This window comes from Furipterus horrens, unplaced genomic scaffold, assembly GCF_987537825.1.
Source record: "Furipterus horrens unplaced genomic scaffold, mFurHor1.1.pri manual_scaffold_10, whole genome shotgun sequence".
Taxonomy (NCBI): domain Eukaryota; kingdom Metazoa; phylum Chordata; class Mammalia; order Chiroptera; family Furipteridae; genus Furipterus; species Furipterus horrens.
This window is the reverse complement of record NW_028327180.1, coordinates 14,423,300-14,450,454: the sequence shown is the minus strand read 5'-3', so window position 1 is coordinate 14,450,454 and position 27,155 is coordinate 14,423,300. Positions and strand designations below refer to the sequence as shown.

At 43.4% G+C, this 27,155-nt stretch overlaps 1 protein-coding gene across 2 annotated transcripts in view; it reads left to right on the top strand.

Moving 5' to 3' along the window:
• Positions 1–4,213: 4,213 nt before the first annotated feature.
• The window catches only part of ZNF827 (zinc finger protein 827), a 157,044-nt gene continuing 134,102 nt past the window's right edge, over positions 4,214–27,155 (top strand). For both annotated transcript variants that reach the window (XM_090288648.1, XM_090288647.1), the window contains exon 1: positions 4,214–4,821. In XM_090288648.1, coding sequence (XP_090144774.1) covers positions 4,779–4,821 — 43 coding nt within the window. In that variant the 5' untranslated portion in view covers positions 4,214–4,778. The remainder of the gene's footprint in view (positions 4,822–27,155) is intronic.

The following is a 27,155-nucleotide window of genomic DNA, read 5'->3' as shown; positions in this document are numbered from 1 at the left end:
GCTGCCACCACACCAAGTCCTCTCTGTCCCTGCTCCGCCCCTCCTACCTGTCTGGATGAGTACTTCTTCTTTATATCTTTGTTTGCTGGACTTCCATGCAGTTTGATTTTCTGGAACTTCTGGTTGTCTCTAGTTTTGAGGTAGTTGTATTCCCTCTTAGTTGTGGAGGGAGACGCTGCATGTCTGTCCAGGCCTCCATCTTGGCTGGAAGTCAGAAGTTAACACATGCTTACGAAAACTAACTATACTTTTTGAAACAAAATATTTAGAAGAATAGCCTTGCTTTACATTTCTACACATCTCTGTAATGTTTGAATTATAGGAGACAGATGGATTCTCATATCTGCTTCTGCATTCAATTTGTCATGATATATTGCTTTGGTTAAAGGCTTACATGAAGAAAATCAAGCCACACATAGATATTAGTTGGAGGAAGGGAGGAGTATTTTAAAGCCTTGTCAAATGATTGTGGATACTCTTCTTTGACACTACAGTGATCCCTCACTTATCGCAGGTATTATGTTCTAGACTCCCTGAGATAGGTGAAAATCTGTGAAGTAGGAACCTTACATTTATTTTAGTATTTATGGTACAGTATCACAAAATCCTGCAATATAGTGAAAAATCTGTGATAATAATGAAATATAGTATTTTTTTAAATCCTGCAAAACAGTGAGGCCGCGATAAGTGAACTGCCATATAGAGAGGGACTACTGTACACCAAAACTTGATGAGTGGGAGTCTTTAAAAGTTACTGATGAGTAGAATCTGAAACCATATCTATGAACTTTTAATACTCTTACATTAAAATCCATTAGTCTACCTTGTACTTTGAATGGTCTTTGACTCCAACATGATTTCCTCACATCATGCATTGTTCATTTGGAAAAGTTGGGTTCCCTGAGTTATGCAGTTCTTCCAAAATGTTGACACAGTAGCAGAAAGTCACACTCATTAATATGGCCATGAATCTCATCGGAAAAGTCTTTCAGTCTTAGGAAGCTGTTGAGCTCATAATGATGGATACCAGTTATCTAAAATTCTAGTTTTTATTTGTATTTGCAAATATTATCATTGCCCCAAAATACCATCAATTGTTTTTCTTGAAGTTCCAGGCTCACTTCATTCCATTTTTGAGAAATACCTGTTGGAGAAACCCCTGTTTGTCTCAGTCATTCTTGCAAGTAAAAATAATATTCCATGAAAAAAAAGCAGCTATATCAAACCATCTCACAAAGATTTTCCTTGAGACACCTGATGGACTTCAGGATGCAGCAGGAATACTTTATATGTGCCTTCCATTTTGTTACAAATAAGTTTTGAAAGTCTTGTACTCACAGGTTGAGATTTAATAAAATTGGTAATTTTGACTTCTCCATAAGGGCATTTTGAAACAAACCTTTCCATCTCTCTTTCTCTCTCTCTGTGCATGGTGGTGAAGAAGAGAAGGACTAATACATTTGGGGGCCACTGCCTTGATTAGAGCTAAGTTAGTGCAGCATTTTTGTCCCATTGCTTTTGCATTATCAGTGTCAATGTCAACACAGATAAGAGGGCAAATAACACCTTAGTGCTAGTATGAGAGCAGTTTGGACCTCAGGGACCCTCTGCAGACCATTCTAGGGGAAGTGCGCCCCCTGTCTTGGGCTGGGGTAAAATTTACTCCTGTGTCAGTGAGCGTTTATGAAACATCTTAGAATGCATAATTTTGAGAAAATCGATTTTAATCTCACATTTGAGAGATGATGAAGAGGGGGGAGAAGAGTAGTACAATTATTTGGATAAAATTTGCTTTTAAAACTTGGACAGTCGGGGGAAGTGAATCAAAATGACTATTCCAACGTGATGACCACAGTCAACAATAATCTACCTTCATGGTTCATGGGTCTGTGCCTGCAAAAGGCACATGCCCCAAAATTATTTATTCATTCCATTTTGAAATCTATTGTATCAACTACCAGCTATTTATCTTCCTAATATTTTAGGTTAGTCTAACATTAAAATTAGTTTGTGTTCCCTGAACATGTAGCGATTGAGGGTGAGGGGCCAGTACCCTGGAAATGTGTTTTGTAGCAGGGAGATATCAAGCTGAGATTTAAACAGAAATTGTTCTATCCTTATTTCATTTTCTATTGCTGTGTACTATTTCAAATGATTTTTGGAAAGACGTAGAGGTATGAATAAATTCAATTTAATAATGCTTTTGGCTGCAGATAGAACACCTCCATAATTAAAAGCTGACAGCGTTTGCCTGCATGCCTTTAAAAGGTCGCAGGAAATGTACTCTACTTTGAGGAAAGGCCTAAAGTGTGTTTTCAATTACAGTGTACTAAGTCTTGTAAGGAGTCATGGCAATTCAGGAAAAAGTGGTGGCGTGCCTATGCAGAGTAATAGTACTTCATATCCTAGCGGAAGGTTCCTAGGGGGAGTGGCGAAGTGTGACCATTTTGTTTACTTTGTGTTAGGTTTAAAGATCCTACACACTTAGGGTAATGAGTCTACTCAGATTTGTCTTTCTTATGTTAATTTCAAGTCCAACGCTAGTGACCGTAGTCACAGTCTTGGCAAGGTGAGTTTGATCTGAGTTGAAACATAGTTACAATTTTCCAGTCTTCAAGGAAAGATTGGTTTCAGGATGATGCTCCATTTTAGAATTCAAGCAGGTGTTTCAAAACCTGCTTCAGAAGGCATGACTTGTCATTGGGAAGCTAGATCTATCAAGGAAGTGGGCAGGGAGCGTGTTATCCTGGGATTTTATTATCAATGAAAAACATCTTTTGGGAGATACAACACTCTTTAGGCTTCACTAATGAAAGTGTGTAATATAAAGATTTGCTACTATTTTGAGGAGCATGTAGGGATTTAACCCCATGGCTGTCTTTAACATCACTTGAGCTGTGAAAATTAAGTCAGAACCTCAAAGAGGCATCGCTATCCATCCGTGTAAGCTTATAAGTGTCATTTTAATGTTTTGCATCCTCTCCGTGCCTCCCGCTTCTTTGATGAAAAAGTCTATTTTAAAATTGGTAAGAAAATATTTAACATAATAAATGATGAGTCACAGTTTTTAAAAAAGTTAAAAAGGGAAGATGCACTTAAATAATGCACCTTTTTATTTTCTAGCTCTATGTGACTCATGATATATAATATATTGTGCTTAAGTTCCACGTTTCCTCGTACAAAGCGAGTTTTATGAAACAACTCTTCTTCAGACCATTTTTACTTCAATTATAGCAGCAGGTTTTGGAGTTTAAATAATTAACAACCTCTGAGTGAACTTTTGTCCAAATGACTCCAAGTCACAAAGGGAACAGTCCTCTTTCACCAAGTACCTTTTGTGCTGGAGTGAGACCCATCCTTTTCTACTTTTCCCCTTTATGTCTCTTTTTGAAGAAAGATGTGTGATTTGTGAAGCAATGAAAGTATGCATCAGCTAATAAAAACTGCTATGTTGGGTTCCTAATGCAAACTGGAATTGCTTCCACGTCAGCTTCATCTACCTGAATGATAACAGGGGGGAAAAGTAAATTTCAGAAGTCAAGATTGCTGTGTGCACTGTAGGAGTATCATGTAGCAGTTAAATCAACCATCAGGGGTGACCTAATCTTATTTTCCCCCCTTTGTCAAGAAGCTGTAATTTTCATTTAGGCAGCATTTTTCCGTTTTCACTCCACTGGACACTCCAAAACGGGGCACTTATTCCACCAACCTAATTATTGATGTCACCATATGTTATCTTTTTATGTTAATTTTTTAAAATTATTTTTATTGGAAATGTTTCCGGAAGAACGTGTGGGAGACTGGAACCTCCACACGCTTAAGGTGATGGGGTAAGAGAGTTCTTCTTTTAGGAACAACACCCCAAAGGATTTGATAAAGAAGAAAATGTAGTTTCATAAACAAAAGAAAGTTAAGAGGCACATCTATTTCCTTTTCAAAAATCGGTGAGAATAATGAAGTAAGCGTTGTTTCAAGAGTGGGAAAAACTCCCCCCCACCCCCACCCTCGATTTGGCGAATAGCGGGATAAATTCGAAGAACTCTATCCCACCCCCGCACGCGCGCCCCCCATTCTTTCCACTGCGAGCGGTTGCAAATCCCTGGCTGAGTCCGCCCTAGGAGCCTTAGGGCACCTTCCTCTTTGCGCTGTGTGTGTGTGTGTGTGTGTGTGTGTGTGTGTGTGTGTGTGTGTCTAGCTCTCGATCTTTCCCTCAGTCTGTGCCTCTGTGTGTGTGTGTGTGTGTGTGTGACAGAGAGAGAGCGCGAGAGGAGAGCGAGAGAGAGCGAGAGAGAGAGAGAGCGAGAGAGCGAGCTGTGAGCTGTGCTGCCGCCGCTGCTGCCCTTTGATCCCGACATTAGTGTTAGGGGCTCGGAGACACAGCGCGCGGCCATAGACACCGCGGCACCGGCGCTCATTTATTTCTACCTCCCATCACACGCGCGAGCACAGGACACACACACACTCACACCTATTAGATCCGTTTCCATTGAAGAATATTACGCTCGGGGGACAAGCCAGGTGCACGACCAAAAAATTAAAAAAAAAAAAAAAAGGAAAAAAAAAAAAAAAGAAAGGAAAGAAAAGAAGAAAACCCTTCTTCTGGCTCCAGGAAACAAGCTTCAACCCATTGTACACACCGGAGAGAAGGGGTTTCCCCCTGCCCGCCCGCCCGCCCCCCAGCTACCTCCCCGCTCCTGCCAGTGTCTGCCTCTCTGCCCCCACGGGGGTTTATTTGATCTCACATTAACCAAGGAGGAGAATGTGAGAAAAGGGGGAAAATGCCCAGGAGGAAGCAGGAGCAGCCCAAGCGCCTTCCCTCACGTAAGTCATCCCTTCTCCACCTCTTCTCGTGCCATTTTCTCGCCCTCCCTCTCCTCTTCCCCCTCCGCAGCTCCTCCGTTGTTTTCTGCATTAGTTTAGGGTTACAGAGGTGAAACTGACAAAGACACAGCCCGGGTTACTCCTCGCTTAGGTCTATGCTGAGGCAGCCATGTTGGTGATGATCAGCCCCGTGCCCTTTCTATTCTCTCTCTCTCTCTTTTTCTTTCTTTCTCTCGGCCCCCCTCTTTTTATTCCTTGAGGTCGAGCTTTTCCCCCCTTTCCTTCCCCCTCCCTCTCCTCACTCCGGGTTGCTGGGGGGAGGGGGCAAAAGGAAGGAGGAGGTGAATAGTGTGGATGCCTTTTTTTTTTTTTTTTTTAATCGGGGGTTGGGGGGATGTGGGAGAGGTTGGAATCTTTAAAAATATTCCTTGAGGATCGCGGTGCCTGAGGGTGCGGGGGTCGGGGCGTGCGGAGGGCCAGGGGCCGTGACATGGCGTTTAGGGGTGTCGGGGCGAGGGCGCGCGGCCGCCCGCCGAGTACAGGATCCAGGGAGAGGTCCGTCTCCGGCTAAAGGTTGCGCCGGGGTTGGTCGGCCCCGGAGCCGCCAGCGGCGGCGGCGGCTGGGGCAGGAGCAGGAGGAGGCGGAGGTGGAGGAGGAGGCGGCGGAGGAGGGGAGCCGGGGGCGGGCGCGGCTGGGGCCGGTGTGGGGGCACCGCACACAAACACACGGTACACACGCGCCGCGGGGCGGCTGGTCCCACCGCGCCCGGCCAGGGGGCGCGCCGGGGCGGGGGGCGAGGCCGGGCAGCGGCGGGCGGATGTGGGGTGCGGGAGCTGCGCCGAGGCGGAGGCAGCAGGCAGGGCGGCTCGCGGCGCGCGAGGTCCCTGCAGAGCTGAGGGGAGGGGAGGAGCAGGGCTCCTGGCCGCAATAAAATGCGGGGTCAGTGGGAGCAGACGGAGCCGGGCGAGACTCGGGCGCTCAGACCCCCCTTCCCGGCGAGCTGAGCAGAGTCCAGGACTAAAGTGCATCACAGCCCTCCCCGGCTGCAGCCACACACACCAACTGGAGACTCACACCCGCCAGCACGGCCCGATCCCCTTCCCCTCCTCCACCCGCACCCCGGGTCCCTCTCCGCCCTCCCTCCAGCTTTTCTTTGCGAGACTCCTAACTTTTCCCCCACTCCCTCTCTAGCCGCCCCCCACCCTCAGTCCTTCTCCGCTTTGAGTGTTCTGAGATGCTGCTAAAGCTAAAAGTGAAGGAGAAAGAAGCGACTAAAAATATCCCCCGGGGCCGCCCGGCTCCTTGAATGCAGGGAGGAGGGGGCAGGGGAGCAGTCGTGGGGCGGGGTGACCGGGAGGGGGGGACGCCGGAGGCGCCGGAGGGAGGGGTCGGGGGAGACTGAGGGTCAATTTCTCCCCCCCCCCCCCACGGCTCCCCTCTCCCGGCGGTTTGGCGCTGCTTGGAGCCCGATCCTGCAAAACCCGGGCTGGGGGTGGGAACGGAGCTGGAGCGCCCGCCCGGGTGTCAGGCCGACGTGGTCGGTCACCTGAAGTTCACGGAGGGTGGGGGAAGGGTTAAGGTTATGGTGTCTCGGGCTCGGGTTGTGTATGAGCGTGTGCGTTTCCGCTGCAGACAGGCAGCACGATCGATCTCCCCCTCATGAAATATCCCTGGCAGTGCCTGCCCGGGGGACGCGCAGGGGGCGCGTGGGGCTCGGGCCGGGTGCCCCCGCGGCTCCGTGTCACCCGGGCCAGGGCCAAAGTGGCGAGCAAGGGCACTTGCAGGCAGCCCTCTCCGCAAGCATTCCTCTTTCTTTCCCCTTCCCGGTACGCAGGAGTCGACGCACAGAGCTTGGGTTGTGCTTTTTTTCCCCTTCCTTAAAAAAAAAAAAAAAAAAAAAAATGCCCCTGTGCAGTCCTTTCTTCGCCTGCCCGCTAGAGGTTCTGAGGATAATATCACATATGTAATATATATGCACATAAAATCACTCGCAGGCGGCTGCGTGTGTAGGGAAATTTTGTGCGAGGAAGGAGAAGGCGGTGGAGTCGGGGAGGGCGAGTCGGGAGGCTCCGAGCTGCGATTCACAGAAAACTCACAGCAGTTGGTGGCAGAGTGTGTGCGTGCACATGGCCGGCGGGCCGCAGCTCCCAGCTCTTTTCGGGGGTGTGGGGGGGGAGGGAGAGGAGGCAGAACTCCCTGCGGGGTCGGGGGGAGGCTTGCCCTGCTCGGACAAAATGGGCTTCAGTGTTCTCTGCGAACTTGCCCTTAGATGGCAACTTTGGGAGCTGATGAGCTTGTGTGCGAAAAACCAGGGCGGTGAGGTTATTTGGTCATTTTCCTTTCTTCTCGTTTCCCCCTGCTTAAAAAAAAAAAAAAAAGTGCTGGCGGGGTTAGAGGCAGGGTAGGAAAGGAGAAGGGATTTATCTGTTTAGTCCGTGACGGAGATGGACCGCCTTCCCTCCGTTGTGTGCTGTGTTGTCGGGCAGCTGCAGCCTGCCCTGCTGGTGACCTTGACCCTGACCTCGTGCGACTACCCTCGGTCTGAGAGGAAATTCAGGCTCCATTTTAGCTCGTGTGCTTGGTGGACCTCTTCTGCGCGCTGGTGCCTGGCGATTAAGTTATATTTTGAGTGTGGGCTCTCCCACCCTGTTCTCTAATTGAATACTGTTATGCACACACTTAAAAACTGTCTGTTTTAGTCACATAAGGGCACTTTTACTGAAGTAAAAAGCATTTACCTTTGGAAATACTGTAAATGTCCCTCCAGTTTTTAAAGGGAAACCTAATCCGTGAAGTTTTTTCACTTACCTTTGCATGCAATGGATTTTTGTGGATGTGTGCTGCCTGTTCGAAGCATGGTTGACACATGTTTTATAAGCAATTTGCATTGAAACTAAGCAATTTCTGGGCAAATGGTGTATTTTGCGATTCAGACAGTAACCCAAGGCTTGCTCAGTGCTGACTGAGTCTTGAAGAAACTTGCAGTGTGTGGAAATATAACAAATATTGACTTTGGTAAATAGTGTTAATTGGTATTTAATGTAGAAAATAATTGTAGTCTTAAGTCCTGGTTTTAATGCTAAATTCTTTATCATTTATTTAAGTGTGGAAGAAGGAGTTTTCTTTCCCTGGAGAACCGTTTTGTATCACAGTTAAATTTTAGTCAGTCTGGAGATTAAAGCTGGCCCTGATAGAAGTCATCCCAGAGTTTTAAGAAGTTATATAGGGGCCGATTTTAAATTTGACCCTAAAAGGAATAATGTGTGTAATTTGGAGGGGAGGGGAGGGTCGGAGGGGGAACGGGGTGGAGAAAATTGCTTTTGAAACCCAAGAGCCCTTCTGAAGAAATACAAAAGTGGTTAACAGCCACTGTTGATACAAGGTTTTAAGAATCTAGAGAACTATAAACACACATTTAAGAAGTTCAAGTTAGAATCCAAAAAAGAAAAAGAAACTTGTGAAAACTGAATGTGTAGAAAATTTGGAATGCTTTCAACTTTGTCCGAGGTCCCCCACCTTGTCTCTGCACCCCCCCATAAACAATTGCTGCTGCTTTCTATGTGTTGAATCTATTTGCCTGTTACTACATCCACACCAGCCAGGTACAGTGTGACTGTACAAAGGCCGCTGTCCTCCCACTCTACAGCACAGACACCAGGGAACCTGGAAGTTCCACCCTCGAGTAGATTAGTCCTGGAAATCCAGACTAGCACTTGGTATTATCTGATACCAAGTCTGGGGTGAGCCTCAGCCCCTGGCACCGAGTCCCAGCAATTCCCCAGGCTGGGCTTCGGCCTGCTAAGGTTTCCTAGCTCCTTCTGTTCAACTAGACACCCATGGGACTGTTCAGAACTGAATTAGCTTTGGGGATGGGTGAGCCTTTAAACCTGACACTACTAACCTAAGCGTTAGATTTCTGATTTACAATTCTACACACTCACTTCCTTCTGGGCCTCTGAAGTGTGTGTGTGTGTGTGTGTGTGTGTGTGTGAGAGAGAGAGAGAGAGAGAGAGAGAGAGAGAGAGAGATGTGCCTTATACATATGCAGAAAAAATATGCCCTGTTCTATAGAGTTGAATGGGGATACTGCTGGCTCCAAATCAAAAAGAAGTTCTATACAAGTTTTTGGAGGTGGCCCCAACAAAGGTTGTTAAACCTAAATTATTTTTGAGAAGTGGCTTTAAAAAGCCTTTATTTCTTGGCCTAGAGCAATCATTATCATTTTGGGATTTAACTATGACTCTGCTGCTGTTGATGGTTGTTTTACCAAAGTTCTTTCCATTAACGAGTTCCAATACCATGTCCAAAAAATATCCTAGAGGCCCTTGGAAGCTATACCATGGGCTTATCTTTAGCAGAATTCCAAACTGCATAGCTTAAAAATGTCAGCCTATGAAAGAGGAAGACAGGGAAACTGACACTGCCCGTGACTATGGGCCAGGCCTGGGCTCAGTACTTTATGAACATGATTACATTGGGAATCGCAAACTGAAGAGGGAAAGGGCAAGGAAGGGCTTTCTCCTATGTTTGTTGCATCTGTAAATCCTTGTTCCATTGGTGCCATCCACACTTCTAAGTTTTCCTCGTTGGCTTCAACTTACGAGAGCCGTGTATGAGTTTAGATCCTATTCTATTTATCATTGGAAATCTGCCTGGTGCTTGTTCTCAAGGGGGTGCACAAAGGAAAAGTTAATAAAACAGTTGTTTTGGTAGCCTCCTGTTTTTATTGTTTGCCCAGTTGTGGGCCAAGACCAGACAGGTTATTGTGCTCTTCACTAACAAAACTTTAAAAATTCTCTCTTGCTTTCTAGTAAAATTGGGAAGGAAAATGCCTGACAAGCAACGGGATCCCTTATTTTTTTGTATTTTTCAGGGTCTTTATATGTCTTCTGAAAGAGAAAGGTAGAAAACTTAACTCTCTTTTCTCTACTTATTATAAATTTTTTCAGTGTCAAGGCCATGCCTCCTGACTGTGACAGGAACCACAGGGAACATTTTTGAGTCTGAAGTAGTCAAATATTTCACTGCTGTCAGCCAGGGCGAATGATTCTGAGCTCCCTCGTAACAGGCTGGGGTGATACTGGGCAGTACCGTAATGGCTATTTGTTCTCCTAAAGAGAAATCCATACATCCCTAATACAGTAAGTAGGGTCCATGGAGCTTTCCTGTAAAAATAAGAAAGATAGCTCAAAATCACATGCCTTCTAATGCTTCAAAATACTTTCTAATAAAAAAATTGATTTTTAATTTATCTACGTGCTGCCATCTCACCCTGGAGATGACACGGCTGCTGTGCGTTGACAAGCCTCCTGCACAAAGTGTTAATAAATCACGCTGGAGAAATAGAAACGGGACAGCTTTTGGCCGGGGTTAGAGCTCGCTGTGCATTTGGAGTTTTAGAGTCTTTGAATGGCCTCTATTAGGAGAGTTCCAAGAGAGGTGTGGAAAACCTCTGTCTTGTGAAGCTTATAAAATTAGATGGACAAAGGCCATGGAAACACCCAAGCGATAGGGTTGTCTTGGTGGAATAACCACTCAGGCTTCTTCTGGGTCAAAAGTGGGCTTAAAAGACAAGAAGTCCTATGAATATCAAAATGTTCTCATAGAGAAGATTGGATTAGTAATGTATGGTGCCTGGTTGGGTTGCTAACTAATTTATTTACTGATCCCAAGAGTTTGGGTTCAGATGGTGTCTGAATGAGTTTAGTTTCACCAAAAGGAAACACTCATCCAGTATCACGGACTCTGGTCATTTATATGCAAAGTGATGTCTTTGGACTCAAAGATGTCAAGGTGTGAAGGTGATGATGGTGGAGCCCCAATTGCCAGGTGTGCAAAGCTCTTTTGGTTTCTGTGACTGGTCAGTAACGCCTATGAGGAAGCTAAGGGAAGGGCAGCGTATTCTTGAGTGCAGGTTAATTCAGTGTCTTGACACTCCTCCATTCTTTTAAAATCTTGGCTGGTGTATTGGGATAGGGGGACAGAAAAACAGACAACAGGCTGGAGCCGATCTCTCCATTCTGAATGAGGGATTAGTCATTTTCTATAATTTAATCAGACCGATCACAGAACAAGATAATGAGAGTGTGACCTACAAAACAGGACTTTTGGGGGCATTGAAGGCTTCGTAGCATACGGTTTTACAAGACCATAGGCTTGTGTTGCAAGAATGGATTTTGTTTTATCAGAAAGAAATCCAGATCAGGCCTAGTTATGGTAAGGATATATGTTTTGTTTTGTTTTGTTTTGTTTCCCATCAGATTTCATGACTATTCTGGCTCAGTTAAGGTGCTCTAGAATCACATTGTAGAGATGCAGATTGTAAATGAAAGTGCTGGGTCCTGTTTTGGTGCATTCTTTTCTTTTGCCTCCTTTTCTAGGTGTAGCCCAGTAACTCATACCATCTAGGGCCCAGTGTAGAAATACTTTATGGGTGGTGGTAGCTGAAATGCCTTTTGTCATGTTCATAAGAAACTAATGTGCAAAGCACAAACCTTAGAAATAGCCAAGAGTATTTGATGGGCTGAAGTTTCTAGCTGCCCTCCCCCTTCTGTTTAGGAGCAAGTTTTGTGTTTCTATCCTCTTTCTATAAATTACATTTTTATGACATTAGAGAATAGTATATGACTAAGTGCTGAAGCAGGGGCCTCTCGGATGACTCCTGTCATTCCCCAAGGACCTACCTTGGGATAGAATTGCTGTCGTTACAAGGTGGTTTCATAAATTAAAATCAGACTTTGGCTTGATATTAATCTTTAGCTGCATGGGTGCATATTGCTGTTTATTTTATAAAAGTCAGCTTCACTGCGTATACACACAGACACACACACACACAGAGGCTGCTCTGTAGCTAATTTTATAACGTGTACAGTGATACACGCCCACCATGTGAGATCAGCATGTGGCCTTTAGCAACTCGGCTTTTCACAGACTGACCCAAGGTTATATTAAATGCAGGAAATTCTATGTGCCTAAGAAGGATATTGTTTCCAGCCCTCCAATCCCTTCTTTTGAAAAAAACAGGCTCCACCACTGAAGTTCTGCTTCTGGAGTTCTTAGGTGACTAAGGCTTCGGTACTCCTTGCTTCTGTTTTTTAAGAAAGTCCTGATTCAGCCAAGTTTTATCTACCAGCAAGGAAGAAATGCATGGACCTTCTCCAGGGCTTGGACCTGAAAAAGCTGACCCTAAAAAATAATCTGTATCTCTCTTTCTGGTAATTTGTGCATGGGTCAGAAAAGTGATCAGAGCCCACTAGAAGTGTGGTGTGAAGGGGAAAAGGCAAGGGGGTGAGAGAGAGAGAAAGAAAGATGCGATCTCTAAGTGAACTGTTTTGCATGCTCTGAAGAAGGTGGCCTTCAAAAGGAACCAGAGGAGGCTGGGGGGGAAGTGGATTTTTACATCATCAATAATGCTCTGCTTCTCTGAGTGGTTGAAACAAGCTACTGTACTTGTGGAAGGAGAGAGATTTTTCTAAAGTATGTAGTGTTATTGTCCTAGGTCATCTGGTGGTGGTTTTTAAAAAGCTTTTGTTGTTTTGCGATGAGAGAGAGAAAATATCATGTGACTTTGCCCTCTTTTCTCTATATCCACTGTCTATGGTCCAACTTAAGTACATGCTGAGTTCATAGTGCAGTGGTCAGATGGACAGGCTCCTGAGCCAGGTTGTTCAGATCCCAGCTCTGCCACTAGCTAGCTGTGTGACCTTGGGGAAACTACTTAACTTCCCTCTCTTCTGTTTGCCTCCTCTTTCAATAGCGATAACAGTTTCTATATCATAGGGTTATTGTAAGGATTAATTGAATGCATACATAAATATCAATATTATGTACACACACAAGCCATGCCTAATTAGTGCCTGCTGCATTGAAAGAGCTCAAGAAGAATTAGCTATTATTAAGTATATGAAATAGGTTTCTATTTGCTGAGATTGTGATTAGGCTACAGGATTGTCTGACTCAGAACTTTTTGGTGATTTCTGTGTTTTTAATTTTTTAATTTTTCCTATATCTAATTAGAGTGATGAGGAATAATATGATATGGTAAAATACTTTTATGAGGCTATTATAATAGGGCTTGACTAATACTTGTTTCATAGGCCAACAGTATTACATTAGACTTTTACTATAGGAACATGTTCCTCTATGTATACAGTTTGACCTGAATTATGCATAAATAGTATAATAACCAGTGAATTATGACTGGGTTTTCCTGTAAAGTGGGAATAGTAAATCCATGTTCATAGACTTACAGCGAGATTCAAGTGAGCAAATAGGTGTTTAATAAATGTTTATTTATTCATTTATTCAACAGTTAGTCTACTGATTAAAATTACCCAGGGGAAATTTATATTGGTTTTTCCATGTGTCATATAGATAATAGTTGAAATGTTGCATGAAAGGAAAAAAGGCAGGGTGTACTGTTTCTAATTGTAGAAAACCAGTCCAAGACAACACATTAAATGAATTGTAAATGAAGGATTGAGAGCAGTGTGTGTGTGTGTGTGTGTGTGTGTGTGTGAGATCGATCATGTCAGCGGTCCCAAGCTAGTGGCCTAGTGATGTGTTTTGCCTCACACAGTATATTGAAAAACTTGAGACAACATTTGGAAATGGGTGCTTTCACATAAAAATCAAAATTTTTAGCTTCTTTTGAAAACTTGGAAGAGCCAGCAGCCCTGGGCCCACCTCCCCACATGGCAGCGATCTGCTGTCGGCCGCTGCGGCTGTCTACTTTCTCCGACCATGTGCTCGTCAGTCTGCCACGGCTCCTGCCGCTCCGAGCCCAGTCTCCGTCTGCACGCACACCTGCCTGCCTCCCTTGCGTAGCTAACCTTTGGCCTCTGCAGGCATTTGGGTTACAAACCGTTCCACAGTCCCCAATATTCTGTGGTCTTTAAGTCATCGCTGAGGCTGAGGCATTGGAAGCCCCATTCTGGGGCCGTATCAAGGAGCAGTATAGGGATGAAGATCCTGGCACCAGATCCATGAGTTACATCCTGGCTGCACCACATTTCAGCCATGACCGTGGCAAGTTACTCAGCTGCCTGCTTCTCATCTGTAAAATGGGGAGGCACAGTAGGTTGCATGGGATCTAAGTGATTTCATCCATAAAGTTATTTCTATTCAGCCTTGTGCCTGGCACAGAGCCTATGCAGCATAAATGCCCACCACAGTGGTATCCATGAGGTGTGAATTCATTACCGCTAAGGATCTCACTAGGCTTGCTTGAATGGCACTGTGTAATTAATCACAGACAGATATTGTTCCCTATCAGTTTCTGATCGCCATCAGCCAGCCCCCAGGGTTCTCAACCCTGACTGCACATTGAATCACCTGGAAGATTTTTTTAAATGTGAACACATTGTTGTGCAATGCTTCATGTAAAGTTATTGTGAAAAGTTGTCTTTATTTCTATCAAAGATTGCCCATAGTTTGAAGCATTTGAAGCAATAAAATATAAAAACTAATCGCAGAGCCCTGGCCAAGCGGCTCAGTTGTTTGGATCATCATCCTATATACCAAAAGGTGGAGCGTACAGGAGGCAACCGATTGATGTTTCTCTCTCACTTCAATGTCTCTCTCTCTCTCTCTCTCTCTCTCTCTCTCTCTCTCTCTCTCTCTCTTTTTCTCTTTCTCTCTCTCTCCCCATTCTTCCCCTCTCTCTAAAAATCAACAAATATATCCTTTGGTGAGGATTAAGGAAAAACACAAGTTAAAAAATAACAAATGCAAACACCCCCAGAGATTTAAATTTAAGTGGCCCAGAGTGGAACCTGGGTATGGGCAATCTTAAAAAGCTCCCGGGTGATCCTAGTGGATAGTCAGGATTGAGGGCTCCTGAACACAGGTCTGAGGACTCTTGAGACCCCCAACACTGGTTGACACCATTTCAGCCAAAAATAAAGACATGAGGTTGAGCTTGGGGAATTGATTGACAATAATTTGTTAGACTCTTAGAATCCTAAAAAAATAGCTCACGGACCTGAGTAATTGACTTCAGCTCTTCCAGGTTGGAAACCAGAGGCTCAGGGTAGGACCTGCACTAGGCAGGAGACACAGCCTCCAGTCTTGTATGTCCCTCTCTCCCGCACCACGCACATCAGGGTTTCCCACTTAGCATTATGACCTTGGCCAAGTCATTTAACCTCTCTCTGCTCCTGTAGTGCCCGCTTGTAAAATGGGTAATAGAACATTAACTGCATTTTGTGTTTATATTCTACTTCATTGTTCACAAAGCGTGTTCACTAACAGCATTTGTGTGTGAGGCAGGCAAGGAGGAGTTCCTCCAGCCAACAGGACAGAAATAAAAACTGAGCCACAGAGAGGAAGCAGGTAGCTCAGGGTCATCATTTGTCAGCATTGTCAAGGGCTGGATGGGCCACGTCCTGGTCTCTGGAGGCCCATTGCGTCTCTGAGGTCTGTGAAATCTTTGTGGAGCCCCACAAACTGAAAAACACGCTTCCCCCAGCTGCACCTCCTCTTGTGCTGAGACCCTTCACTGCAGGGGGACCCCCTTGGGCGCTGGTGGAGCACATTGCTCTGCAATTTGGGAAAACTTGTGTTGCCAATAATATTTCTTTCACAGAGACTGGTTTTGACTTCAGACTAAGCAGAAGGTAAAGAGACACATGTAGTGATGCTGTCTGCGGTCTGAATCCTGTGCTCCATACAGAGAGCACTGCCTTTGCGTAATGGCCTGGAATTGTGATTTGTTTTCTAATCGGTGCTTGTTTGGTCCTGCTTGTTATCCCAACAGTTCTCTCTAGATCATGAAACACAGCTGTATTTGGGAGGAAACAAAGTGTGGGACACCCTATGCTTTAGGAAGTATTTCTGAAATGTGCATTACAATTTCTCCCTTCGAGGGGAACGCAGACCTCAAATAATAACTTACTGGATTTTAATCTAACCTTAAGAAAGAGGGAAATCAAATTATAATGAGCTGCTTTCTGACATTTATAGGAAGAGAAAAATTTCCCAGTCTAGAAGTGGGGTTGGGGTTGGCCAGACTACTTGATTATAGTTAGAAGTTCTGTATACCAGTGGCTACTCACATACTTGTTGATAGGTGAGGAAATATATACAAAAGAAAAGAAATAAATACAAGTATTTAAAATATGAGTTAAGTGTACTCCGTAAGGCTGAAGCCATAGAAATCACAGATATCGTTTAGTCACTTATTTTTAAAAATCTATAATGGCTTTTAATGACAGAGGTGTAGTGCCTGTTTAGTTTAAATAAAGAAAGCTATGTGGGAATGTTTAAAGTACAATGGGAAACACCCCAGAGATAACTACTGTTCATCATCAAGCAACATTTAAAACCCAGCTTTCATTTGAAGAATGGATGCATTTCAGCAGAGTTGGCTGGGTTAATTTAAGTACTGAATTCAGAACAGGGGTGGCAACATTGAACTTGTAAACTGATTAGATCACATGCATAATATTGAATCCCAGACCGAGTGTCCTGGTTTAAAGGGGAAAATTGATAAAGTTTTCACCGGAAGGGAGGCAGCTAGGATGTTGTGGGCTCTTGAAATTGTCATATAAGGAATTAAATATTGAGGCAACTGGGAGTGTTTAATTTGAACATAAGAGTGAGGGTGGAGAAAAACCATGCATGGGAACTATGTTCAAATATATGAAGTTGTGAAAAGGGCAGTAAATTTACTCTGAATTGTCATTCATTTTAAATTCTCAGCTGGTGCCTGATTACTGATACTTCACTGATTCATTGATTCATTCGTTGATTTATTGGTTCATTCATGCAGCAGTAACTGAGTGCTTCTGTGCTGGGGCAAGGGATCTGTAGAGCTGAATAAGGCATAACCCTTGCTCCCAAGTTGCTCAAAGACAAGTGAGTGGAAAAAGAGATGGAAACAAATAATTAAAATTTGGCTTGAAAAACATTTTCATAGCTTTATGAATGCTGAGCAGAAAATAGGACCAGTAACATAGAAGTTATTGGGAAGGTAACTTTGATTTGTTAAGTCAAGGGCCTGTCAAGTAAGTCAAACTGCCCCAAAATAGAAACAGAAGATCTTGTGTTCACTAAGACGCTGGTTCAGCCACACGCCAAGGGTGATTTTCTGAGGACTTTAAGTAATGAGGGGTAGCGTGGGGAGGAGAAATGCTGAATTCTGAAGTCGTTTAATGTTATGAAAAAGAGTTCTAGAAAGCAAGTATTGCTTTGCTGGGTTTTTGTTTTAAAATGGGAAATCTGTTCCTACAGGAGGGGGAAACATATTTTGATATTATAAATTGAAAGCTCTCTAAGAATAATGGTATATGTCATGACACATGGTGTCGTGTTAGAGCAGTGAGGATTTGATCTGCTGAGCGTTGTGGCTTTATGTGGTGCTCATCGGTAAGCATAACTTTTGAGCATTTACCTGGCTCACAGAAGTTGTGTACATAGAATGCAGTTTCTGCTGACTGTTCTTTCAAATGTTGACACAAAACAATCACAGAAGATAAGTGCAAATCAATATACTAACAGGTGTGAAGCAATATAATATGAATTAGATGTGTAAATGTTCAAAGCAACTTGGAGTAAGAGTGACGGGGAAAAGCTTGGGGAGGAGTGATACTGAAGCATCCCCAAGGAAGTGGTGGGCTTAGGTCTTGAAAAGAGAGGGGGGAACATTCCAAACAGAAGAAATGACCTTAGCCGGAAGTGGTTAAAATAGACCAAAAGTATGCAGAAGACACTAAGAGAAGAAACTGGGTTGAGGGGCCATATTGGTGATGTAAAGACAGGAGGTAGGGAAGACGTAATAGGAGCTGGCGCAGGTGATAAGAGATGACATTCGTACCTTGGTCCTCATTGGCTTCAGAACGCGTCAAACCCTGCACTTGTTGCATTTTGATGAGAAAAAAATAAAGTTTAAGTGCTCAGTGTTTACTCAGGACTCCTGGCACGTGTTTGAACTTGTATGAATCCCAAGGCCGTCCCGCAAGAGTGTTTCAGCACTTGGCTCTCGCTTGGGCGCTTGCTCGGTACTCAACGGTTTCGGCACTCGCCGCAAGTTCTGGAACGAATTAATGACAAGTACTGAGGTACTATTATAACTGTATTATGATTGCTAAATTTAGTGGTTTGGATACAGCACAAAATCAACTGTGAAACGTGGTAGCTTGTTTCATTGTGATAAAAATGGAAATAGAGGATGAAGGGAGAAATGGTATTTTTAAGTAGGGAGTGCTGTTGAAAAACCAAACCAGGTGGGTGGCAGTGGATGCAACCTCAGAAGGTGTCCATGGAAGAGACCTGCCTGAGTGATGGACTTGTCTGGGGCCAGTGCTGCAGACCCTCCACCAGGGCTTGCTCCAACTGCCACCACCCCACTCCCACCCCCCACTGCAGTGCCTCCCTTTTAAGGCTGTGAAGTATGTGTTATTTTCAAAAAATAATATATCTAACATTTATTCATTATACTGAAGCATAATGGTAAAACCAACATCTGTAAATGTGCCCCCCACTCTAATAAATTCCAACACAGTCACACTTCTCCTGTACTCTTCTGTTCCCTGTTCCCATTTTCTAAAATTTTCTGTTTAGCATTTCCTTTGCTTTTTCTCAATAGCTTTATCATATCGAGTTTTGCTTGTCTTTGGAATTTATAAAAAATGGTAGTATTCAGTATGCATTCTGCACCTTGGTTGTTCATTCGACTGTTATCTTTGTGAGATTTATCCGCGTTGATGCATGGAGCCATGGTGCATTCATTTTCACTGCTCCCTGGTATTGTGCTGTAGAAATACACCACCTTGGATGTGTGGTTTGTTTCCCCTTGTTTTTGCTGTTAGGAACAGTGTTACCATCAACATGCATGTACATATCACTTCGGGCTGAGGTTAAATTTCTCTAGTCCTGGTTCTCAAACATCTTGGCCTTAGGACCCTCTAATAGCCACTGAAGACTCCAGAGAGCTTTTGTGTATATGCACTGTATCTATATAGATCACAGAAGAGATTATAACTAAGCAATTAAATTTTTTTATTATTACAATAATTATGATAAAGCATTTTCTGTTAACTCTAAATAGCACATTTTTATTAAAAATATACTTTTTCCAAAAAACATTTAGTGAGAAGAGTACCATTATATTTTTGCAAATTGCTTTAATGTCTGGTTTAACAGAAGACAACTAGATTCTCATCTCTGCTGCTGCATTCAGTCAATTGTGATGTCCTCTTTTGGAGCAGGTCTTCATATACTCAACTTTACAAAGATATGTAATAGTGTTTTCCAATAATTATGGATGTTCTTTGGTACTATGCCACTGCACCAAGACTCAAAAAAGAGGTAGCTTCTTATAGGTTAGTTGTAATATAAAATATGAAACCATTTCAAGGAACTGTTTGTGTTCTGTTACATTAAAATCTACTGGCCTATCTTGACTTTGAATGGATCTCTTCATGCATGTGACATCAAGCACTGGTCATTAGAAATATATTTGTTTCACTGAATTATGTAAAGCTACCAAATGTTGACATATTTCATTATACAATGTAAGAAAATTATTAACACCAACCCTGATCTTATTTGAAAAGTCTGTTTGGGTAAGCTGTCAAGTTTACAGTGCAGGACATGGGTTTTCCAAAGTTTAATTCATGCTTGAAAGCTTGAATTTTGTCCTTGACTGCAAATACTGTCATTTTTTCCTAAAGTTTTAGCCTTACTTCATTCATTTCTAAGAAACAGTCTGCCAGGTACCCAAATTTGAATGACCATAGTTTGTCAGTGATTCTTCCAATTAAAAGTGATATTTCCTGAAAAAAGTGGCTAGGTCAGCTCCCAGCTCAGCCACACATGTCCTTTTTCTTGACACAACCGTCATACGTCAGTAATGGCAGAAGTGCTTTATGCATACATGTCATGACATAATATAATATTGAAAAGATGTTTACTCAAGGGTCAGTCTTTAATGAAATTAATTTATACTGCTGCTTCCTCTAAGACATTAAGTGAAACTGGCCGGGTGATTTTGCTCATTTTGTTTTGTTTGTGTGTTTGTTTTTCCTGTGTGTGGCGGTGCAAACTACAATGATTACTGGTATGATTTGGTACCACCGCCTTGATTCACGCTAAAGCGTCAGCATTTTATCCACTGTTGCTTTTGCATCATCGTTGCAAGTGTCAACAGAGTAAAAAGGGCAAGTTACATCTTAGTGTTAATACGTTTTGATCTTGAGACTTCCTGGGGACCCTGGGGGTCCACAGACCACGCTTTGAGAGCCACGACTCTAACATGTCCACGTGGGGATGAAAATGCCAGGTGTCTGCAGTTGTCTTTCTTCAGTTCTGCTTGATAATGTTATAACGTAGCACTTTGTGGATATTTTCACTGAAAAACCCAGAAGGCAGAGGGAATGCTGAAGACCAGAAACCTTGACCTCATCAGGGTTTTCAGCTTCTGTGAGGCTTCTTGGAAGAACCTTTGAAGTGTCTTTTTCTACCTGTAAATTAAGATGAAAATATGCATTTTACTTTACCTTCCGCCTGTTTTAAAACACAAGTACTGTTTTAAAATGAACTCGTCAGTTAAGTTACTTGTCTTCTCCACCAACTTGGGGTGCATCATAGCTGATCTATGAAGATGTGCCGTGTTTATCCCATGACATCCTAGGCCCCCTGTTAGAGGAGGAGAGCTCCAGTGCGCCCCGTGGGTCTAGCATGATTTAACTTCAAGGGTGCTTAGTTGTGTATAACAGGTGGTTACAGTTTTCCTGTCTGGGGAGCCAGGACTATTCCCGTTCCTCTGTGGTCTCTTTCTGGGTTGCTTGCTATTCTCACCAACTACTCACCCACTCACTCACCCAAGACAGAAACCTGGGTATGATCCACATCAAACTGATCACCAAGCCTGTTTGATTCTACTTCCAGAATATCTCTAGAATTCACTGTGCCCACCACTTTAGTTTATGCTGTTATTTTCTCCCATAGAATTGAGGGTTTTTTGTTTGTTTGCTTGTTTGTTTGTTTGCCTCAGTCTCACCCCTCCTTTCTCTCATCCAGCCTCTCTAATCCTGTCTTCACGGTAGACTTTTAAAAATGTAATCCAGATAATCCTTATTTAGGATCTTTTAGGCATTCCCTAAAAGGATAAAGATTGCTATTCTTATTAAATTATAGAAGATACTTCATCATCTGGGACCCCTTTCCACGCTCCTGTACATTCCTTATTTCATTCGTACTGAATTGTCTATTTTGCAAACCACCATGCCTTTGTCTCTTTACTGTGGCGTATTCTTTTCCCTGTTCCTGGGATGTCTTCAACCCATCTGATCTACCTAATAGCCTTCTACTTATCCTTCAACACTCAGTTCTCTGAGAAGCCTTCCTGCTGCCCCTCCTCGGCTACTATCACTCCACTTACTGGGAAACATTAGCCATCTCCTCCTGGGGTCCCCATAGATTGCTCCTAACACCCCCTTGCTACATAAAACTTACTCATTCATCTGTGCCTCACTGACTGTGAACTTTTTCAGCGTGTGGACTATGTCTTGTTCATTTTTGTACATTCTTGCACATATCAGTACCTAGTGTGTAACAGGTGGCCAGTAAAATTGTTAAATAAATGAAAGGCAAAGTGAAGAACAGATTACAGAATCAAAGAGATAGGAGGCGTTTCATAAACATTGTTGACTAAATGAATGAATGAAATTAAGAAAGGGTCATAGAATCAAAGACATAGGAGGTATCCCAGAACACTGGAAGGAAGGAAGGAAGGAAGGAAGGAAGGAAGGAAGGAAGGAAGGAAGGAAGGAAGGAAGGAAGGAAGGAAGGGTCACAGAATCAAAGGGTTTTAGGGGTAGAAAGGACTTTGGAGAACATGTGCCGTCTTCCTCTGTCAGAAATGAGAACACAGTTTGCCTAACTTGTACAGCTGGGCTGGGCAGGGGTGATGAACAGTGGCCTGGAGATGACTGGAGAGAGTCATGTGCTTCTGGAGGAGACTTGCCGAGAAGAGCAGAGGCCACGGCCTGCACCACAGGGGGATACCACAGTCTAAGCGCAAGAGAGAACTCCTGTGGTTGGGAGTCTGTGGCACATTCCAGACTGTAGAGCTTCCCCTTAGCTATTGGCTGTTGTTCTCTCTGGGCTCACACGGTGCCAAGACTGTAAGATTTTCCTGATGACTGGGCATATTCCACATCTGGATTCCATGGTCATAACAACTAGAAGTTTCCTGTCCTTTTTCTGGTTGAGGTGATTATGATACAGAGCGGGGTAGCAATAGCAACGAAGTTTGAGGTAAGCCTTACTACTTAAAGTATTCTTTCAACTGAGATTTCTGGGTGCCTGGGAGGGAGGGGAAGGGAAAATGCTTTACTAAGTGATAACGCTGTGAGGTGCTTTGCTTACCTAATTCTGACTTGGCCTTCACAATTACCCCGTGAAGTTGCATGTGTTTGTATCCTAGTCTGTAAGTGAGAGAGAGAAGGGTTCGAGTAGGAGTGTCTGGTGCCAAAGCTTGTGGTTTCATTTTATCAGTTTGGTAAGTTCTTGAAGTTGTATATACGAGGGAGGACCCCCCAAATAACCGGAATTATCTTCTGAGGGTGGGCATGTTGTAGTACAGCCTTCCCCTGTTATGTGAGTATCCTAGGAACCCATCTGTATCAGTGTACCAGCTGGCGTTGTGGTGAGAGGTTGTGTTCGGCTTCAGTGAATTTTTTTGAAGATTCTTTCAACGTGTTTGCCCATTTCATGATGGGTGACTTACGAGCGCCTGCCCACACCGCGCTGAGTGCTCAGCAGTTTATAACCTAAAACAGCATGAACTCCATGCCCCACTCTCCCTATTCACCCAGTCTCTCCCTGAATGACTTTCACTTTGTTTCCCTGGATGAAGAAAGGCTTCAAAGGGAAACATTTTGCCCACGTGGAAGACGTGAAACAAAAAAAAAAAAAGGCAGAAGCATTAAAAGGCATCAAAATCGATGAGTTCAAAACCTGTTTTGAACCGTGGAAAAATGCTTCCATAGGTGTAGTGCATCAAATGGAGACCACTTTGAAGGAGACGGAAGTTTCGATGTGTAAGAATAAATGCACAATTTTTTATAAATAAATTCCGGAGAAGAATCTTTAGTTTCATAGTTCATGGGGCCTGTGCTTTGTGGTTTGCAAATGCTTTGCCACCTCTGTAGGGTCACCTGTGGATGGGAGAAGGAGCACGTGTTATGATCTGACCCTCCTCTTAGAGGAGGGATCCAAGGAGTGGGGGCAGAATGCCCCACCTGTCTGGCTCATCGCTGTATTCCTAGCACCCAGTCTGTGGGTTAGTGTTTAGTAGACTCTCCGGTTCTTGGTAAATAAACATCAGGAATTACATAGCTGGTAACTTCCAAATGAGACTAGAACCTAGATCTCCGAGTTTTAGCCTAGGGCTCCTTCTACTGTGAAAGCATCCTGCTTTCCCTAAGGCTCTAACCCTGCGGTTCTCAACCTGTGTGTCGCGACCCCTTGGGGGGTCGAACGACCCTTTCACAGGGGTCGCCTAAGACCACTGGAAAATACATATATAATTACATATATTTTTGTGATTAATCACTATGCTTTAATTATGTTCAATTTGTAACAATGAAAATCATCCTGCATATCAGAGATTTACATTATGATTCATAACAGTAGCAAAATTACGAAGTAGCAATGAAAATAATTTTATGGTTGGAGGTCACCACAACATGAGGAACTGTATTAAAGGGTCGCGGCATCAGGAAGGTTGAGAACCACTGCTCTAAACAGGGATGCAAGAATGGACTCTGTCTTTAGCAGGGCTTGGCTTTGAGCTTGGGAACCTTCTGATATAGCTGTCTGGTGGATTTCCACACATCTAAATGGCCCCTTAGAAAAACATCGTTCTTGTTTTGTTTCTCTTCCTTTAAATATTTTAATAGAGGATTTAAAATAATTTCCTAGTTCCAGGACACTTCCCAATAAAATGATTGCAAAGAGGTCAATAATACAACACTGAATTCATAGAAGATTAGCACCAGGAGGATTTCTGCCATCATCTAATACCATTGTTTTTCAAAATTAAAACTAAACTGAACTAAAATAAATAGTAGAAGCCTTGCCTTTATGGAGAGCTCCAATATGTAGACAAGATCAAAGCCACTGTGCTAAGGTGGGAGGTAGGGATAGATCTACAGAGCTGTGGCTCTCCCTGGAGTCTTAGGGTTCCCTGAGGTATGGTTCTAACCCTTCACTGTGTCGGTCAAGAAACAGAGGCGCAAAGGTGCTTAGTGACTCGCACAAGTGACTGGATTAAGGGGGTGATGATGAAACTTGTTGCCATATATCTGAATTTTCAATACTGTTTTAAAACACCATTCTGCTTTTATTGCAAAAAAGAAAAGTACCTCTTCTTTAGAGCAGGGGTCAGCAAACTATGGCCTATTTCTCTGCAGGCCCTTGAGAATGGTTTGTACATTTTTCAAAAGTTGTTAAAATAAGCAACAAAATCAAGAACAAAAGAACAAATAATATGGGACAGAGACTGTATGTGCCCCACCAAGCCTAAAATATTGTCTTTCTAGATGGTCGTTGGAAAAGATACCAACCCTGCTTTACAGGGTTCGCTTCTGAGGATAGTACCGTGGAAATACCAGAAGAATTAGGCTTTCTCCAAGGACTTCAAAACACATAAATTTACAACACAGCCTGATAAATTGAGCATGTTTATATCAAAAATATTTTGAAACTTGTATTCCTCAAATGAACTTCATTAAATTGCCCAATACGTTTTTATCCGCCTTTTCCAACACAGGTTTTTGGTGGAGGGTAAGCTAATCAACTAAGTTCTTACAATATGTGGCAGACATGGCAGCCAGAGAACCGCAGGCAGGCCTGGAAGACAGAAAGGAAGTGGTGTGCTTATTCAAAGACACGACCAGGGCATTTTATAGACCCCTCAGAAAGTTAAGAAGAAGAGGAACTGACATAGAAATAACAGAAGAGGTCACTCCCAAGAAATGGCTGTGGTCACTTTGGGGCCATACATATGCAGTGCAGGAGGGATTTATTTTTATTTTTTGAGCATTTACCTTGGAGTTGAGCCTTCATCTGAAGCAGCAGTAGAGTGGATTCCCTACCCTCATCCTTGCCCCTTGATGCTTTTCCAGAAGCAGCGAGCTTTGTTGGGAAGTGGAGCAGTTTCTCCTCCGGAGCATCACTCTTGATGCCAGACCACTAGAAAACAGAGCCAGATTTCAGGGTATCCTGGCCCCTGGCAGGAGACAACGAATAGGAATCCATTTGACCACTTGATTGCAGCCCTGGCACACAGCCAGGCCGGACTAAAGGTTAAAACTGTTGGCCTAAGTCAGTGTTCAAAGTTAACTTTGAATTAGGGTTGTCCTGGTAATCGGTGTCCTGTGGTGCTGCAGATCCTTGTACATTTCCCCCCAAAGTTCACAATTCCAAAGCATCAATATCCTTTCCCAGATATGTGGGGGATGGGGAACTGCCTCCTCTGTAGCTTTTGTTTTATATGTATTTAATCACTAAATAAAAAGCAATTTCATCTCCTCTCCCTTGCTGTCCCCCAAGGCACTTTTCTTTCTGGATATATACATATACTTTTAGTAAATAAAGGTCTCGCTGTGTGAAGTTTTCCAACGGCAGGCAGAATGATGATGCCCATGAAGTATTTCATTATAAGGTGCCTGATGTCAGTGTTTGGTCAATGTGCCCAGGAAGGAATGTCTCATTTTATGCGTACGCTAAGATTTCAATAAGTAGCCATTTTCCTCCTTTATAGAGTGTTGTGCTTAGACTACAGAATGCATTACTGTGTTATTAGGGCTTTTTTGTTGTTACTAAGTTCTTTTTTGATCTATTAAGCATTTCCTGGTGATTTCAGTAGCTTGGCAATTTGTCGTTCATCTTATAACAGGTATTGGTAATGGTGGGATGAAAACATTTATACAAGAGGAAATAAAAGTCAAGGAAGCAGATAATCGACCGATTTATCAGCCTTAGCAGACAATTTTTCTGAGAACGCCATGGTAGCCATGGTAAATTTACTTCTGATTGCTTCAGGGGACAGATTCTATATGCTCTTTGTGACATGGAGGTACATGAAAGGGTGAAGAAGCAAGTGGTCAATCTGTGGATTAACCCACACTGTTTTGGTCTTTAGATTGGCCTTTTGGCCAGTAGATTCATGCTATGTTTTGAACTGTCTCTTATTAATCTGCTAGTTGTTTTTTCGGTCTGGACATTTCTAAGTAGCTCTAGTAACAGAATACTTCTCTCTCTTTTTTTAAAACCTTACCCGAGGACATGCTTGTTGATTTTATAGAGAGGGGAAAGGGGGGAGAGAGAGAAGGAGAGAAACATTGATGTGAGAGAGAAACATTAATCAGCCAATGGCTTGCCTCTTGTACCCACCGCTACTGGGGACCGAACCTGCAACGTTTTGGCTTACAGGACAGCGCTCCAACCAACTGAGCCACACCGGCCAGAGCTAGAATACTTCTCTTGCTTAACATTTTCTCAAAATATTTAATGAAAGAAATTTGGCTAAAGTTTGAAGGTGGGCAGAAAATAACCTATTCATCTGCTCGTATTCCTTCCATCCATGGAGGATTTTATCCCGAGCAGCCGTGTGGCCAGTTTTGTACAATAATATCCAACTTATACAAAAACTGCAGTAGTAGAGCTAAGGTTACAGTTGCAAATCCAGATGTAAACAAACCCAGAAAGAAGTGTCTTAGGCCTTCATTCAAACTTAAGTGTACTTGTTTTCTGGGGCTGCTATGACAAAGTGCCACAGACCGAGGTGGAGCGGGTGTTTACACAACAGAAGTTTACTGTCTCCCTGTTTGGGAGGCCAGAAGTCCAAGATCAAGGTGTCAGCAGGGCCATGCTCCCTCTGAAGACACTCGGGAAGGACCTGCTTCAGGCCTCTGTCCCTGCTGCTGGAGTTCCTTAGCTTGTGGCAGCATAACTCCCATCTTCACATCACGTTGTTGTCCCCATGTGTCTGTCGCTGTGTTCAAATTTCCCCTTAATGGGGACACCAAACATACCGAATTAGAGCTCACACTAATGACCTCACCTTATCTTGATCATCAGCAAAGACCCTATTTCCAAACAAAGTCAAATTCACAGGTTACTGGGTTTGGACTCCCAACATCTTTTGGGAAGATCCAGTTCAACTCATGACAGTAGGTTTTCATCCTTAGTTGGCACACAATTTAATAAGCCTGGTGATCCTTATCAGCTGTGGCAGACAGAAAGCCACCAATTTAGAAGTAACTGGCTCTGTGTAGAGCATAATAGAGAAAAAGAATTAGAAAGGACTATTAAAGTAGGAATA